The sequence below is a fragment of the Mycteria americana genome, chromosome 6 (assembly GCF_035582795.1).
Source record: "Mycteria americana isolate JAX WOST 10 ecotype Jacksonville Zoo and Gardens chromosome 6, USCA_MyAme_1.0, whole genome shotgun sequence".
Taxonomy (NCBI): domain Eukaryota; kingdom Metazoa; phylum Chordata; class Aves; order Ciconiiformes; family Ciconiidae; genus Mycteria; species Mycteria americana.
In genome coordinates this window covers 16,698,954-16,716,969 of record NC_134370.1, presented here as the reverse complement: position 1 = coordinate 16,716,969, position 18,016 = coordinate 16,698,954, and the positions used below count along the sequence as shown (strand labels likewise).

General features: G+C 37.5%; 1 protein-coding gene across 8 annotated transcripts in view; it reads right to left on the bottom strand.

Annotated features, from left to right (window-relative positions):
* LCOR (ligand dependent nuclear receptor corepressor) overlaps nt 1–18,016 on the bottom strand; it is a 101,028-nt gene that overhangs the window by 35,715 nt on the left and 47,297 nt on the right. For all 8 annotated transcript variants that reach the window (XM_075504713.1, XM_075504722.1, XM_075504712.1 and 5 more), the window contains 3 exons: nt 10,494–10,626; nt 5,630–5,917; nt 2,658–2,751 (listed from right to left, as the gene is read on the bottom strand). In XM_075504713.1, the coding sequence (XP_075360828.1) occupies nt 2,658–2,751; nt 5,630–5,917; nt 10,494–10,626 (515 nt within the window). The remainder of the gene's footprint in view (nt 1–2,657; nt 2,752–5,629; nt 5,918–10,493; nt 10,627–18,016) is intronic.

Sequence of the window (18,016 nt, the reverse complement as noted above, 5' to 3'; positions counted from 1 at the left end):
GAAGCTTTTTGGGCAAAGAAAAATGAAACCTGTTGGCTGGTCTCTGGTTGGGTTCACAAATTCTCGGAGTAGAAAAGACTTCGCGCAAGCGTCTGAAAATAGCACCTTAATTACAAAGTAGTAATCAATCGCCATAGATCTACACACAACTGTGTTACTGGTGTGACGTTACCACTAAACAAGTACAGTAATAAAAGAGTAAGCCAAAGTGCAACATATTCAACATGCAAATATGACTGCCACCTGCAGTATCTACACATAGGTGGAAACCTTGGATGATGTTCGCTTACATCATATTGAAGAATTGCTGCTCAGGATGAAAAAAAAAAAAATGCTTAGCAGGCCTTAAAGGTATTTGCTTGACTTTCATTAAGCACCAAATATGAAAGCACTGCATTACACTAGACTTACCAAATTGCTCTCTTAACAACTAATTGCATATATACATGTCCCTGATTCCCATTTGATACATAGCATGGCTAGGAAAAAAAAAGACCTAAGTTCCAACTGTCATCCAGATCAAGAGTTAATAGCAGAAAAAGCGGTGTGTATTTTTACCATTTTCCTTTCGTCACAAGTGTTCTTTCTATGACACAAAGTACTACTACTGCAGATAAAACACATGTATTTTAATATTTTGCTTGCCTAGCCCCCTGTAGTAACTAAGTCACACTAGTTTCAAAATCCACCCCCAAACTTTTCCATGTTCAACATACAGATTAACGAAGAGACTAGTAAGCAATTCTATTTTAATGCTCTGGGACACTATACTGCTGTAAAGCCCTCTAGCTAAGTCAGCGCTATTTAAGGGTAGGATACGTGCTGCTGAAAAGCTACATTATTCTTTTTAACATCACATTGGGATTGAAAAAAAAACTTTAGAGAAAAGACATCCACTGAAAGGACCTGGCATGTAATATCCACAGTGCTCGATACATATGCTGCTAGCTTCTCTCCAGGATGCAATAGGTCATAGCTGAAGTGGGTAAGAAGAGTCAACAAGGATTCAAAACAAAATCCAGAGAAATGAATCAAAGTTTGCTATTCCAGAGAACTCTCTCAAGCAATGTGCGTTCTCTGTCCCTTCTACAGCATGTATCAGCATCAGAATGCGCACCAGTGATTCTGCGCCTAAATAAAGGTCATACTGGCAGCTGACTAGGACAGAGGGTCACACCTGATTTCATTGATGCTAAACAGACTGCAGTCACCCTCATTTACCACACACCTGCACAAGTAACCACAGATGCCAGTATGCCACATCCTCTCCGGACCCACAGAACTGATCCGGACAGTGCCAGGTGCTGGCCCTGTCATCCCTGTGTGTTGGACTTTGGCCCTCACTTGATACACAAATAAGGGAGCAAACAACACACAGCCTCAGTGGCTTCTGCTGCCTTCCTAGGAAAATAAAGCTGGAAATAACCTGTTCAGAATTGAAAGAGAAGAGCTTAGGAAGGTTTATGCTAAAGAATTGTGAAAAAGTATTAAGACTAACTTTTAAACAAGGATTGAAGTATTTTATTGATAGAAATATTAAATGGAAAAAGTAATCTTGAAGGGAGAAATATGAGACAATAATATTTTTCCAAAGAGAAATGTGAAAGTTAAATCAGTTGTTAGCGGTACATGGCATTGGTGGTGGTGGGTTGTTAGTTTAAAATTTCTAGTTTTTCAAAGTCTATTGTAAAGCTAAATCCAGCAATTAAATGGCATTTTAAACCATATACTGTTTCTGTACTTCACTAAAAAATTTACTTATTCACAGTAGCTTCAAGAAAAAAATTCTCTCATCAACATCCAAAATCCTTCTCACTCCCAGTCAGCCTCTCCAGTACAATTAACTCAATCCTAGCTAAGAATAAAGGGTTTCTAAATGTATGCAAACAGTGACCATTAGAAATATGAAGCCTTACAGAAATTTTGTTGACATAACATTCTTTCACACCTTGAACTAATTAAGGCAAGACTAGTACACCACATTCTTAAAAAAAAAAAACACAAAACCAAAAACAAACAAAAACACAAAACAAAACAAAAAAAACCCCAAAACCAAAAAAAACCCCCAAAACGTGTTCAGCGCTACAGTACAATCACAAATCCAAAAAGCCATATTTAAAGTTTTCTGAACTACCAGACTTCCCCCTCACCTTTTCTTTTTTTTAAGTTGTGGTTTATGCTAGGAAATATTAACAAAGAGCATGCAGTGATTTAAATCTAATTCAGCTTGGTTCATCACCCAAATCATTGCTACCACTAAAATAAACTTTTCTGTTAGATAACTTTCCCCTAAATTAAATGAAATCTAAATTATATTGCAAAGCCTCTAAGACTCTTCATACATTTAACTGAACTTGCATCTCCACGGATATCACTTATCACTGAACTCAAGAAGCAGATAATGGAAAGATCTTTGGCTAAGTATGAAATTGGCCAAAATAACACATATTAGAGTTCTTAACTGCAAGTTAAACCTGTCTCAGTTTGCAACAACTCTTATTTGGCAGGTGGGATGAAGGTATTTACCAAAGGTAAAGTTGAAAAACACATTACTCCAAAGGGTTAACACCAAAAGTAAGTTAAAATTAACAGGAGGTAAGCATACATTTTTAGTAAAAAACAATTTTAAAAGGTCATAGTAAGTTGCTTTCTCTTACCCATTTCCCGGAGTACTGGAGCACCCTGGAGAATGACTCAGAGAGGTGCTGCCGGCACAAGGACTCTTCTTAGTGGATAAATCAAGCACACCGTCTGTAGAGACAAAAGAATGACTTCACTGTTTGAAGAAACAGGATCAGCCACATTGTCCCTTGACAAAACAAGGCTTTTGGGCTAAAGTCATATTTAGCACACAGCATTTTCTATTTATTTTATTTTTAAACTAAGGCTCAGATTTGTTTGCAATTTGGCTTACAAGTGACTTCAACATAGTTCTCAGAAGTCACAACAAACTTTGGCAAAATTAGAAGTGTATCTGTTACAAGGGCCAGAGAATAAAAAATTACCTACAAATGACAGCTCAGGATACAACACAGCCTATTGCATAACTAACCATCATCAGTCCTAAAATGAGACATTCTTCAAGTTCCTGAGATTTGGGGGGCTTTAAGCCAGTATTTGAAATTTTTTTGATCCAAATCTCTGTAGGAAAATTCATTGAGAATTTCACATTGGAAACTCACTTTCAAATGAACACACACATAAATGTGAGACTCCTCCTCACCTGGCAGCTAGCTTCATCCTTTTTTCCATGTCTCCAATAGGTCCCTACTGCTAGAGCTGCTGCCTTTCCCCTCTCTGTTGTGCCATTTTACTCCCTCTCTTCTTCTATATACCAAATTGTTTTTCCTGCTAGACTGCTTCTTCCATTCTCACTAATGGCACTTCCTCACGCTCACCCATGCTCCTCTGCAAGCCCTTACATAAACTCTGCATTTCTAGGCAACAGAAAAGGGAGCGCTTTTTGCTAGCAAAGCCTTGCTCCCACTGCACTGAAACAACTTGAAACTGTGGTCATTTTAATAAGGGCAACATTGTCATAGAAGCGGCACAGCCATCTGAAATTCCTGGAAACTTTGAAACAAGGAATTTACGAGGCAAAAATAAATGAAACCTGTCGGCAAGGTAAACTAGACATTTCAGAGCTCCTCGCTCATTCTATCTACTCAAGTAAATACCACCTAACACAAGAACAATGGAAGATGGCTTTTGGATTGCCTTAAGTCCTCATTTGACATGGAGAAAAAACATGATAAACATTGAACTAGAATTAACTCACGGAAAGCTGTTCCACCCACTGCATTTGGGAACACACCATAACCCAAACTTAAGCAAGCAGATAATTCAATCTTCCTTTTGAACAACACTTACGCAGCCACAAGATACAGAGGCTGGATCAAGTAGCACCTCCTTTTCAAGAGGCTATACTAAGCAGCACAGACTGCTGCCAAAGGCACTTGCGTCCACGCTTCCTCCATCTGAAGGGTCATTACGACCTAGAATTCTCCAAGGGCAAGTAGGACCAGCCTCATACCCCATGGAGAAGTTTACAAACTAGCTGGGTTCCCCTCAACCTGCTAGAACAGAAATATAACAAAAAGCACCACCAGCAGTCTTTCATGACAGCCTCTTAAATCTCTCGTTAACAAGTTTGGCAAAACCTCTTCCCAATTACATTAAATGTAAATTGGAAAAAAAATAATTACATCAGCAAACAGATTACTGTATAAGTTAATATGCACATGTTCTAATTCCGTAACAAGTGTTATCAACATTATAAATTATCTTACAGCTTTTTCGTCACATGGTACCTAAAGAACAGTTCATGTACATGCTTTCTTCTTCACCATACAATCCTCTAATTAAAAAAAAAAAAAAAAAAAAAAAAAACAGAAGCAAAACTGATTCTCTCCCTCTCTGTTTCAGTGAAAAGCTTCACAATGAGAACAGTTTAACGTTTATAAACTTACACGCGAAAGACACCTGTGAAATAAGTTTATAATAAAATTAGCTAGAAACAAATGCCCATCAGCTAAATGTACAGGTCCTCACTTCGAGAGGATGCCATACAATCTTTCACTGCAGTTTTATAACTGAAGTGTGCTGACAATGTTCAATAAGTGCTGCAAGTGCAATAAGTGTCCAGATGCCCAAGCTGCATATTGCTGGACACATAAAATTAACCTTTTTACAAAAGGCTTCATAACTGTAAGTCCAAAGAATAAAGGGATACCTACAATTCTGTACTAGCTAGCAAAAGGCTTTTTTTAAAAAAAAAAAAAAGCACCTTTTCTACTTGAGGATGGACAGCCTACTTTGTATCTGATAGAATGATTCCAGACACTAACACATTTCTAAAGAAGGGTAAAGGGGCCAATTTTAATCTTATCAGTAGGATACACTTACAATAACCTCTATTCAACAGTTTCAGAAAAAAACAACATTCACATACTATAATCACTCACAGAATTTGCTTGTTAAAAAACATTTTTGATGGAAAGCAAGGTTTTCAAATTAAAACAAGCTCTGCAACACTGTTACAAGTTATTCAATCTGTGCTCTGCAGAACAAGTCTATTTTTAAGGTAGAAAAGAGACATTTCTTCCAAATGCATAAACCTGGAAGTTTTGTACAGTTCATGGGTATCATTTTTACAGCCTTCACAAAGCAATTTCTCACAGACTTTTAAAAAATACTGATTTCACACTATGACCAGAAAGAAAATAAATCAGTCCTTCAGTCAGACTGCGTACTGATCTTCAGAAAGGAGACAACATTATGGTTTTCACGACCTCGTGAACTTGTCTTATCGGCAAGCATACGGTCTATTTTGGCAGACTGTTTCTTGCAGCTCCCAGCAGGAACCGCACACTTGTCCACAGAGTTTGGAGCACGTCCATCCCCTTTGCCCTTCTTCAGAAAAATCACTCATGTCTATGGGCCTACATTCTTTCAAAAAGTCTCTTCTCTCCTAGCCACATCTAGGTAGTCATTATTTTATTGTAAAGACATCTACCGCTTTTCCACTTTACATTTTATGTAAGAGCGCAAACTTCCAGTTATCTGGTTTTGCAACAAGAATGCCATTAATGGATTGCTGTAGGATGCAAGACACTGATAAGAGTCCTACCTTGTTCACTAGGTTCTGACTGAGACTTTCTGACAGTAAGGTCCAGAGGTGAGTCTTGGTCAGCCATGAGAAGTTTGCTGAGCACAGGGTTCTGAGCAGTTGCAGCCGTGGGAGAGGAGGCGACCAGAGATGCTTTCAGCAGGCTTTGGTTCTTTGTGCTATTGGGCTGGCTGGAGTCCTGAGTAGAGCTATTTTTTGAGGTATATTCAGCAGCAAACTGTCGGATCATTCGCTGCATGATCTCACGGGCCACTAGGGGAATATTGGGGTCAGAGACCCTAGGACTGTCTGTAAATATTAGAGATTTTTTTTAAGGAAGCACTTTAAGTAAAACAGCTTTTATATTAAGTCATTGTTTATTTAAAAAAAAAAAATCTAGGGAAAAAAAATGAAAGCCAAAGATAAAATAGTTTCTGCAGAAAATGTACTTTAGTCTTAGAATACCTGAACAAGAACCATTGCTAATTCTGGTATAACCTTCCCAAAATAACAGTTTCCTAAGAGAAATATGCAATCTCATCTTTTGTTTTCAAATACAGATATATTTGACCAGACCTTTAAGAGGCATGGAAATGGAAAGGAGAGCTAGATCCATGAAGAAAAATACCGAGTAATGAAGCTCATTCCAAAAAATTTGAACAGGTTATTCAGTGGAAGAATTGAGTAACTTACCTGCAGCTACAGAAGGGGAGAAAGGAGAATAAAGTTGCAGCAGTCCCCTACAAGTTTACTGAGAAATAAAACCCTATAGAGTTCTGATTCTTCAAAATAATTCACATGAAGATCAAACGTTCAAGTGTCTTCCATCCCATTCTATCTATTCCTTTTGACACTTCTATCATTATAATCAATGCAGCATCAGGGATTACCCAAAGAACTTTCAAATATACAAAAACCCAAGATGTGTCCATGAAAAGTAATTCTATTTCTAGAAAAGCTGCTAAATCTATTAGTAAATACGAAATGGAATGGGTAGACATTCCAATTTATTTATATGAAATAGTGTATAAATACAAAGGTATTTGGGGATGTGGGCAACCCAAAAATATATTGGCAAAAATCACTATTTTAGACCAGTAGTAATTCATGATGTGAAAGCAAATCTGTAACTCCTAAATCACAGAAGCTAAAGTCTCGCCACTTCACCTCAAACACCAATTGTGTTCTCTGGCCAAATCAGTTTTGGTTGGGTTTTTTTTTTTCCTGGGGGGGGGGGGGGTGTTGATGTTTGTTTTCAAAAACAAACACACACACCACAACCACACAACAACTCCAGAAATAGCTCAAAAGGTTCGATTTTCTATTTCCGAAGAAACATTCAGAGAAAATTGTGCAGTAGAAGACCAAACAAATCTTTAAAAGCAGCTCTCAAAATAGAGCAATAGAAAAGTGTTTACTTCCTCTTTAAAAAAAATTGTCCAGGTTGAAAGGTAGTCTATTGAGATTGAGCTATTAGAAGCATTAGCAAAATCTTCTGTAGGACATTTCAGCGTTAGATTTGCCTTTTGCCACCATTTTTCACAAAAGCGCGTCAAACCAACAAACCAGCTTTAGCATATCCATAAAGGAAGACGGACATGAAGGTTTGAGCATGGAGTTGCCCACAAACCAGAGAGCAGCAGTAAGCAGCTACTATGTTTCTTGATGAAAAACCAGGTTGAGCTTTAAATACTTATCAAGCCCAGAATCCTTCCTGTTAAACACAGCTTTCTAAATCTAAGACCTTATACAGTCACTATGTATATTCTTATAGGGGTGTAATAGCTGTAAAATTCCAAGATGTTTATGTAAATACGTAATCATTTTCTTGTAAAATCTACGGGATGTTTTATTGTTGCTAAGGTCAAGACACTACAGTTTTAAGAAGCCACCAAGAGATGAGCCTAACTTAAATTTAGGTACATTTATATTCTTACTTTCTTCCCATGGTCCACAAGGACACAAGCCTGGAGAAGCGTGGAGGCTTTTTTCTGCTATGGTGACATTTCTTCCATTTTCTAACCTCCCTATTATAACCTGCTCAAGGACATATGAAAGGCTCTAGGAAAGCCCAGAAAGGCACAAGCTGTTGGCATGATCACACTGATACCAACTATTCGACACGTGCTTGTAGCATATACAAGTGGGGCTGGCAGGAATGCAGAGCTCTATGGCACCTATGTTTTCTGAAGAAGAATCATGCCTTTACTGTGCACCCATGTTCATATGTACAGTTCAGTAATGCTTACAGCTGAACATATTTCCAAATCCAGGGAGAAAATATTACATATGCCTACAGCCATGCATCTTTGTAATCTGCAACTTCAAAAAATCAGCACAGAGTGACTACTGAGAGCTTTCTAGCACTGCTCAAGATAAACTCACTAATTCAGGACACAAAACTCAATTTTCAAGCAGAAGGGTAGTTACATAGTACATTAAAGGCTTCTTGCTTAATATAAAGCCTGAATGCTAAGGATTAAAGCTGTTCAAAAGCAAGTGGAAAGTATTTGCTGCTGGTGCCTCTACAGCATCACTTGAAATCAACCAGATGTTTATTTTGACTCTAGGTGTCTAGGTTTTTTGAAAAAAATAAATTAGAATTAACTAAAACGTAGAAATGCTCAGAGAAGAAAAATACAGCAAATATTTATCAGCTATAAATAGTCTAAAGCATTACCTCTGAGCTTTAAAACCTTAATAGCTTTTGTGTATTTTATCTATACTGAAATCTTAGAAGGGCAGTATCAAACAAACAAAAAAAAAAGTATGATTTCATTAAACCATCAAAAGAAGGTCCTATCCTGCCACAAGGTAAAGGTAACGGACAACTAGGTACTACCACTCTGCTTTCACTGGAAAGTATGAATATTTGAAAGAAGCATTACTGAGTCAGAGTGCCATGGGCACAAAGCAGAGAGAAAGTATGTAAAATTAATGGACATTAAACCTGTTCAGAAAGTTTGCTGATCTTGCTAATTACCTACGTATGTTAAGTACATGAGTGCACATCCTTGACATGCAACAGGCATCTGTTCACAGAACATCTGCATTTTCTCTGACCTGCCTGGGCTACAAAATATTAGTCTCAAACGTTACTGGCAGCGAGGATGGGGGGAGGGGGGGAGAACTAATTGCTGACATGAAGCCAGGAGAGTCCAGCACCTCTGAGCAACGTAGGAGCATCAGAGTTCTGCCGTTCTTCATGTCCTCTTTGGTATGACAGTGCCTGGGGATCTTATGGCAGTGGCATGAGTTACAATAACCTTTCAAGCAATCTAAACACAGCCAAGCTTGACAACGATGCATTAAGGATTCAGAACTGACCTCCTGCCAGGCTTCCTCCCCTCCTTTATTACTCTTCCACCAAGCACAGCTTTGGCAGAGGAAGGAAAGCAAGAGTATATTAAAAAAATTCTCAAAGATTCTTAGACATCTGAAGTGATTTAATTATCTTCATTCTCTGTACCTGACCATGGACAGAGTGTTAAACCCCTCATTAGCACACTGCAATATCTGCCAATAGTTTTCCAACAATTAGGAAAGCATGCATTTCTAATAAGACACACACACAGGTCATATATAAAAATTTAAGCTCAATGTTAAAGGGATGAAGTCTTTAATAAACAATTCGGAAGTGATGGAAGTGCATTTTTTTCTCTCACCAGAAAAGTATATTTTCTCTAGATTTTTGTTTTCTTAAATCCCTTCTGGATTTAAAGAGAGATGGGATAAATTTAAAAGCAAAAGGAAACATTAACCTTAAAAGAAAAAAAAGAACTGAAAAGGAAAACTCGGAATAAAAGCATTATCTGAACTATCAGTAGTAATGCAGTAACTATCCTTCCTACCATCCTACATGCTTCTATACTTTATGCAATACATCATAATGTATAGTTTGTATTTATTCATTTGAGTCATAAAAGAAAGGCTAAGATACTGTTATCTACTTAAAACACCTTTAAATATTTGGGTCACTGGGAGGAAGGGCTGAGGACTGGCTACAGCAATTTCTAATTTGTTAAACTGAAGCCTCACATTGTCCCCCAGCAGACAGGTTGGAATTACTGATTTGGCAGATTTTCTCACACATGGGTTAGACTGATAAGTACAATGTACTTTCATTCAGGATGCATTTGGAAGCAACCTCTGGATTCCCATTCTCAGATTGGTAGAAAACAGTGAAATGAGTTTTGTGCCTTCCTAAGAGCACATTTAACTGACATAACTTCCCAGAAGAGATTGAGAGGATTTTCTAGCATTGAGCTACTGTTATTGTTCTTAGCATATTCTACAGTACTGATTTTCCAATTCTTTTGCTGATCACTTTTTAATTCACCATATATCCTCCTTAGCACTGCTCCAACAATACTTTATACGGTGGATTGCTGGGGGTGGGGTGGGTAATCACTGCAGACCATAGTGAGAAGACTGCTGACCTTTAAGTAAAAACTGCATTTAGTACATAGCCCATTAAAAAAAAAAAAAATTACCCACCTACTACCACCACCGCCACTTGCCCCTTCTTCCAAACAGCCCACTCACCTAAACATTGGTATCATGGAGCAATTCTGCTATGTAAGAACTGAGTCACTCCTCCAAAAGTGCAAAACACCAGTGTTCTCATGGAGAGATTTGTTCTAGGGTTAAATATGTTACACTTTCTTCCTCTGCCCCAAGCCCACACTGTTGTATTGCTACATTCTTTGAGAGTCAATTTTTACTTTTGATAAATAAATATATAACATTATATATAAAAAGAAGACAACTGAAAAATACTGAACATACAATGACAACTTGAACGTCAGATCTTTGATACCTGCATTGCATGCAAAAAGACCAGCGAGAGATACCATTCCCCCCCTCCCCCCCCCTTAAAACCAACCTTTTCTGTAAAAGACTGCATTGAGGAACTCTTCCGCTTGCCTTTCAAAACGAATGATTTTTGCTTGCTCTTGTCTAAGCAGAGCTTCTTGTCCAGCTTCCGAGGCTGGCTCATCCAGACTGACTAAGTGTTCCTGCAAAGATATTTAATATTTGTAAGATCTTCCTGACTCCAAAATGAATAAAGTTCCTTAGGCATTAAATATTTTACTAAATTCAAAACTTTGTTAGATACTCAGCACAGAGTCAAATCTATTGGCATCACAACTTGATTTTTGACTGCTCCAGAACATTGTACTTTGTCCTGTTTTCTTGTTGTAAATGCAGCAGAAGCCTGTAAGATTTGATAACATTATAAGGAAATAAGAGCCCACTATAAAGAAGAAGATTTGGATATTTTACAACATTTAGCTGCAAATCTCATATCTAGCACTTGTTCTTTTGCTATTACTTTTAGTTCCAAGAAATAACTGCTGAAGGCAAAACACAGAAAGTTCTCCTCGCTCTACACAGCGTTCACGCAAACCGAGCAATAAATGACCAAGCATTAGCAACAAACAGGTCCTTTTGTGAAAAGGCTCAGTAGTAGCTACTTTTAAGTGAAATAAACTTAAGTTAGCTGCTTACAACACCCGCAATGAAAAGTCATTCTATCTCTTACAACTGGAAGCAACTGAGTTATCTCAATAATATTTCAAAACAAGTGTTTCCAGTAGGATAATTAAATTGTGTGAGATGCCAGGATAAATTACTTATTTTAAATACAACTCAAGAAACTAGAAGACAATGCTTACAAAAATACAAAATCTAAATGCTTGGATTCCCCCCCCCCAGACACACCCCCCTTTTCGCATTTCTTTCAGTTTAATGCCTTGCTCCTGCTTAGGAGAACAATCTCTTTCCTGGCCCTCTCTCTCCACTTTCATTTTAAGCCATATTAAAGTTACCTGTATTTACCTACTGCAGGAATGCATACACAACCACTCGTTGGGTTTAGGGAGTGTTTTGTTTTGTTAACCTTTACAAAGTATCAGTTACCATTAATATCTAGGCTACATCTGTTTTTTTGGCCTCTACTGTACAAGTTGATTTCAGGTTCACATCCTCATGGGACTAGAAGGGAAGGGAAGAACTGGCAATTCATTTATAATTCACAATAAATGAAAAGAAGTCATTCTTAAGTTTGTGCCATCTCAACTTCAAGAGGTTTAATGAAGCAAGGTTATATAACCAGCCCATAGTAAATTAACAAACACAGCAGTCACATGAACTACGTGCAGAGGGTAATAATATGAAATGCTGTGGACTCTGGCCTGAACAACATGGACTCTCACTTCAGATTTGTAATTCAACAGCTTCCAAAAGTTCTCTATCAAAAGTAAAGGGAGATACTATCTCAGACAGGGTATAGAGACAAATCAGTATTTTATGCTAAATAAAAAGATGAGGAGCGTGCGATGACAGAGGCGACAGGCGAGTAAAACAAGACATTTGCTGTGAAGGTAAGAGTCTGCAGAAGTAAAGACCTCACAAAGTGACTGACACTTTTTTCCATACCAGAGAGATTCCAGGCTTGCTCTCAAACCTGCTGGCTCTCATAGGAAAGATTAGCGCTTTTGAGATAGTCTTAAAGAATACAAATTTGAACTGATGGGTTAACTATAATAAAAGTGTTCACCTCTGTGCCTGGTACTCCTGTACCAGTAACCAGCAGTAGTGCTCCGTGGTTCACTGGCATTTTATGAACACACTGAAAATTCAGTTGTACTTTTCTGATATTTAAAATATGTGAAGTATCTGTACAGGATTTCACAATAAAAATATTTGTGGAGAATAAGCCAAATATTTTATAAGAGTTACTCTTCAAGTGAGACTTCATAGAACATACTTGCATCCTCTGTTTGAAACTGTGTTTCTGCATCTGACAAAGTTTAATGCAAGATCTGTCTTAGTTATTGACAGCCATTCTGAGTCAAGCTCCATTATCTTTTAGGCATTATCAGGAGAATTGTAAGCTCAGCTTATCAGTTTGTGTAAAAAGCAGGCATTTGTGAAAATTAACTAATAACAGAAGTAATCTAGGCACACAGAAGTGTTGGAACAATCACTGGAATATCTAAGCATTTACAGACAAACTGCTTTAAGTTTTACTTTAAAAGGAATCTCTGCAAACTGATGCGCAGAGATTTGACTAGATGAGATCCATTAGAGTTAATTGGCATCCTATAGCTAAAGTCCCACAAGCCATTGCAAAAAACTTTCTTTTAATTCAAAGGACAAACAGAGAATTCAGAATTGAAGGAAACATTACCCCTTCAACCTGATCTGATACTCTGCCCTTTGACAGACTATAGCTCTGGAAGAAGCCTAAAATAAAAATAACCCTTGGCCAACACAATGCATTTCAAATCTTCCTAGTACTTCTTGCAACTAAGACAATACATAGTAAGTGCTAGCCTAGCAACTCAGTGGAAACCAAGTTCAGCCGCAGCATGCCTTACCATAAACAAGTGTACTTTACATTACTCATATAAAGGTAATGTATACCTTAAAGAGGTAATGTATAAAAGGTAATGTATACCTTACCTTAAAGGTAATGTATACCTTAATCTTTACCTTACCTAAAGGTAAAGAGTACAGTTTTATTTAGTCTAGGTAGATTAAATTGTACTTTTTCTACATAGAGAAGGAATTAAGAAAAAGGGATCAGCCAGAAAAAAAATTGTAGGTGGCTTACACTGGTGAACGGCTGAATCACTTGATCTGCATGCAGGAGAAGAGGGGAATAGCAAGGCAACGGCAGTGCTTAGTTCTTACTCCTCAAACTAAGGGGCATGCATCTCTTTACATGTATGGTTTTTATCAGTGTCCATGCTAAGACATCAAAATGTAAAGAAATACAGTTATATAAAAGAGTTGGATTTAACCTTGTGCATAGAAAAAAATCTTCAGCTATTTTCTGGCATCTGCAGTACAGCACTGACCACATGAGACAAAAATATACTGGAGAGATTTCTGTTTATTGCATTTTTTTATTGTTTGCTTATCATCAATTGTGTCACAATTATTCCAGCAGTCTTTGCAGCTGGTTCACCCCTAGAAGGAAACTTCAAGTTTCCACACTAAATATTTGATTGCCATTGCTATTCAAACTCAACTTCCAAAAGGGGGGTGGTGGTGGTGGTGGTGTTAGTTTTGGAGGGGTGTGGTTGGTTGTTTTTTTTTTTTTTTTCCTTTTTACGTTTTCCACCACTTCTTCCCAATAACCATTATTTGGATCCACCATCTTCAGCCTTATCCTCTCACTCTACAGTCCTGAATGACATCAAAGTTTTCAGTACCAACATGCAGGTAGTAGGAAGAAGAAAAACCTATTAATATTTAGATAGCGTTGTCATTGGTTACAAATACCCTGGAAAAAACCCAACCAGTTACTTTTACATATTATTTATAGCACAGCATTCATTCTATTCTGTTTGTGCTTCTCTTCAGGTGGGAACCATGCCCCAGAACATCCCTGGAATCCCATCAGTGAACATGCAGTACCACTATATTGAACAATAATGCTTCAGGAAAAGATACTTGGAGTGGTTTGCACATGCCCCCAAAGGGCTAAAGCTCTTTTTGTACGTTAAGATATAGAGCATAACTATATAATTAAGTCAAAGAGCCTTAGAAATACAGAGCTCAGGTTTTCAAAATGCAAGGTCAATGCGCGACCTTGAGAGACCACCTAATCCTGGACAGTCTGGCCTTGTCAGCACTAGTGCTGGATCCTCATTGAGACCCTCCTTGTAGGAAATGTTGATATGGTAATTCTAAATGCCTGAAGAGAAAGGTATGATGCAGGCTGTTTTTGTATAGATATGGCAACAGCAGCTTCATGTTTAAGCCACAGGCCGCATGCAGATGGAGCGGGAAGCACCCACAAGCTAGAACAGTGTGAGATAATTCCCACCCATCTTCATGGAGAAAACGGAGGGAGGCTTCCCACAGACCACCTGTGGCTGACCGGCCAACCCATGGACCCTAGGGATACAATTCAGCCTCCCACCCCACCCCAAAGCAAGATCAGGAACAGTGAGTAAGAAAGGAATGTTTCAGCATTCCCTAGGTTGTCTTCTGCAACACTTCATTTTTCTTAAGACTGAACAGTCTTTTTAACTGTTAGCCAGTGCAAAGGAGAATAATCTACTGTTTCCTGTAGACAAGCCTTAAGGGCACCAGAGACTGTCTTCTTTCCTTCTCTTCCTTCTACCTTCCAAAGTCATTCTTGTTCCTTTCACTGCAGTGCTATAAAAGAGATGTAAACAAACTGAAAAGTGCTACACCCAGCTGAGGCTTCACCAGCATTTAGGTAAGAGAAGAAATTTCCTCTCCAGGTATTAAGACAAAAGCCTCTCTTGATAACAGCCCCAAAAATAGTTTACTACTTTTACAATGCTACCACTTTTCAGACATCTGTAACTTGTGACTTGACAAAACAAGTACGTCTGTCCTGTTTCTCAAATTTATCAATATCATTTTCAATTCTGAGTATGCCCTCTAAAGCATTGAGAATTGTTCCCAGCTTGGCATCAACTAAAAATTCAGATAGTTTAATTAGTTTTAAGACATTCCTCACTTACTGAACATACATACTCTTATAGTAAGAAACAGTATTATTTCCTTATTAAGATGACTGATGTCAGATTTATCAAATTCAAAACAAATTTAACTTGACTGATCCATAGCTATTGAATATCATTTATTACCTATAGTAGGGGGAGAGGAAAAAAAAAAAATCAGTGGAAATACAATATGCTTACATTCACATTTATGCACAAGCAAAACCGTAACCCCGCATTACTACTAAACACAGCTGGAGATTATCACAAACAGCCTCTTCAGGTTTTAGCCTCCATATCAAATTATTTTAAAACCACCCAATACAAAATTGACAGTCTAAATGCTTGAGGTTTTTTAAAGTGATGAAATCCATTAAAAATGTCTTAGAGCATCTTGCAGCACACTTAGGATCTCTGTACACAGTTTAAACACATTCTAAAGCCATCAAAAATCATAAGAGTTCCACAACTTCAACTCATTTTCAGATATTTCCTTTGCCATCTTCAATTATTCTATGAGTTAACACTTTAAATGATAATGGTAGCTTCTCTTCAGAATTATTCAGACACTTACCACACTTTACTTCTTATTGTTTATGCTACTCCATAGTGAAAGGACACCAGAGTCAGGGGCTGTTATTATGACTAATCATAATCTAGTAAACACATGATATTACCTTTTAGATGTTTGTGTAAAGCAATTATTTACAAGCTTTTAAAAATATCCAAATCATATCAGAGTAACTTTGAATTTTAAAATTACTCCTTCGCATGCTGTACCCTACCACACTTCCTCACAATTGAAAGAATTGTTAGAGGTCCTTACACTGAAGCCCAGGTATTTTATGGTACTTTGAAGACCAGACTCAACCTTCTGCCGTCAACAGCATGAAATGTCAGAATATGCTCATAAAAGTAATTTTCTCTCTTGCTATTTTTGTAGCTTAAATATATCTACAAAATAGTTAATGTGCTTAGGAGTATTATCCTTCTTGTTCTGCTCTCACCAACTAATGAGATTAGTCATGTTCCCCCCTCCTTTTTTTTTTAATACATATGAATTGCTTTATGTAGCTTTAGACAATAGTGTTTTCTTTTCCAAATGAATATACTCAACTGAATCCTCTTTAAGGATTCTTTTTCCAATTTTCCCTCTTATTACTGGTGCTTTCTTCTGACCTTATCTATCTGCATCTTTTTTTTAAAAATGTCTTAAACTAGGCCTGAGCTCCAACTATGACCAAATGACAGTACAGACTACCTCATTTGATACAAACATTCCAAATGGAGCCACAGATTTCTTCTGTAATGACAGCTCTGTCAGTTTATTTAACAAGCCACACTTAAAAAAATAAGAACCATAGTTAAAAAGAGGTAAGTCAAGTACACTTTGAGTTCAGTTCATCTGAATTGATGGGTCTTCTCTGTAGCACAATCTTTTAGAAGGAAAAGCTTCATTTAAAAAAACAAACAAAAAAACCCAAACAAAAAAACAAACAAACAAAAAAACCCCAAACCACAACCACCTGGCAAACTATACCATCTTAAATCTTCCCTATGAAGGGTAAAGCCCACCAGGAATTCAGAATTACCACATTTCCGGATTATCCAAATGAGAACTCACTGGGTTTGGTCCCATAGAACCCAATCTACTTTCTCTCACTATGAGTAGGCAGCTAGAGCTGCTAACTTTGTCTTTTTTGTCTTTCATGCCCATCAACATACCCATGCATTTCTGCACACAGGCACTTGTGTTAATAACCTGGTAGCAGCTCCTTAAGTAACTAGTTAATTCTCTCTGATCATACCATACTGAAACACTTGGGTATTCTGCATTATATGATGGCAGAAAAGAATTCCAATTTCTCAAAGCTTTACATTATTGCACATAACCCTTTGGATTTAGGCAAAAATGTCTGGGATGATTTTAGCTCCCTACTTTGTCTGTGTTTTATTATCCCTTTCAAATGAAGGCACTTAAGTCCATTTCTCTATCAAAAACTGTCTTGTATTTTGACTGCCAAAAAATCCATGCATTTACTCAGTATTTGCAAGTAGAACTACTGCTACAAATAAATTAATCTTTTCAGAATACTTCAGCAGATGGTTCTCCATCCTTTGAAGAATGCACGTAATTGAATCTGACTGCTTGTAAAAGCAAGAACCAACATCACTGAAATGGGTGGGAGAGCAAGCGTAGGTTTTTTTCCCTTAAAAGAGCTCTGCCAATAAACTAATCTTGGCCTTCAATTCTCATCCTGCAGTCCAGAACTCAATTCTCCTTAAGCACAACTACTGGCTCGTAAGTTACAGGTAATTCTTAAGGGCAAATGAAATCCAGAAAAAAACCCTGAAGATTTCTATTAGTTTTGAACTTGTCAGACCAGGTACCTATGTGTCACTCAAAAGGTGAAAATCAAGTACACCGATTAATTATTCCACTAATCCAAAGGGGGTATTGATAGAGATGTTCTCATTGGGAAAAAAGGCCAGCCACAGCCACACACTATTGTAATATGTGGTTTGTGGCTATCTTGTTCCCAGCTACAACATCAATTACAGACCTTTTAATTCTGTAACTCACCAGTATACAAGCATAAACCCAAATCAACCCAACCTGCCCAGTTCTTTTCCTATAAGGTAAAAGGATGCACATCAACAATAAAAAAAAGCAGAATAGAGGATGTGGCACAAAGCACAACTGCTACCACTTTATGTACAGGAACAGACAAGTTTTAGTAGTTACAGAAGACTGAGCCTGCGACTCCCTAAAAAGAGGGGGAGTTAAAGATATCATTACAGATGTTGAATGGAAGAGATTTCGAATAACCTAGTGCCATTTCTAATTTAGTTCAATCCATCAGTTGAAGACTGTCCATCATTTGGCTAAATACCAAGTGAACTTACAAACAAAACA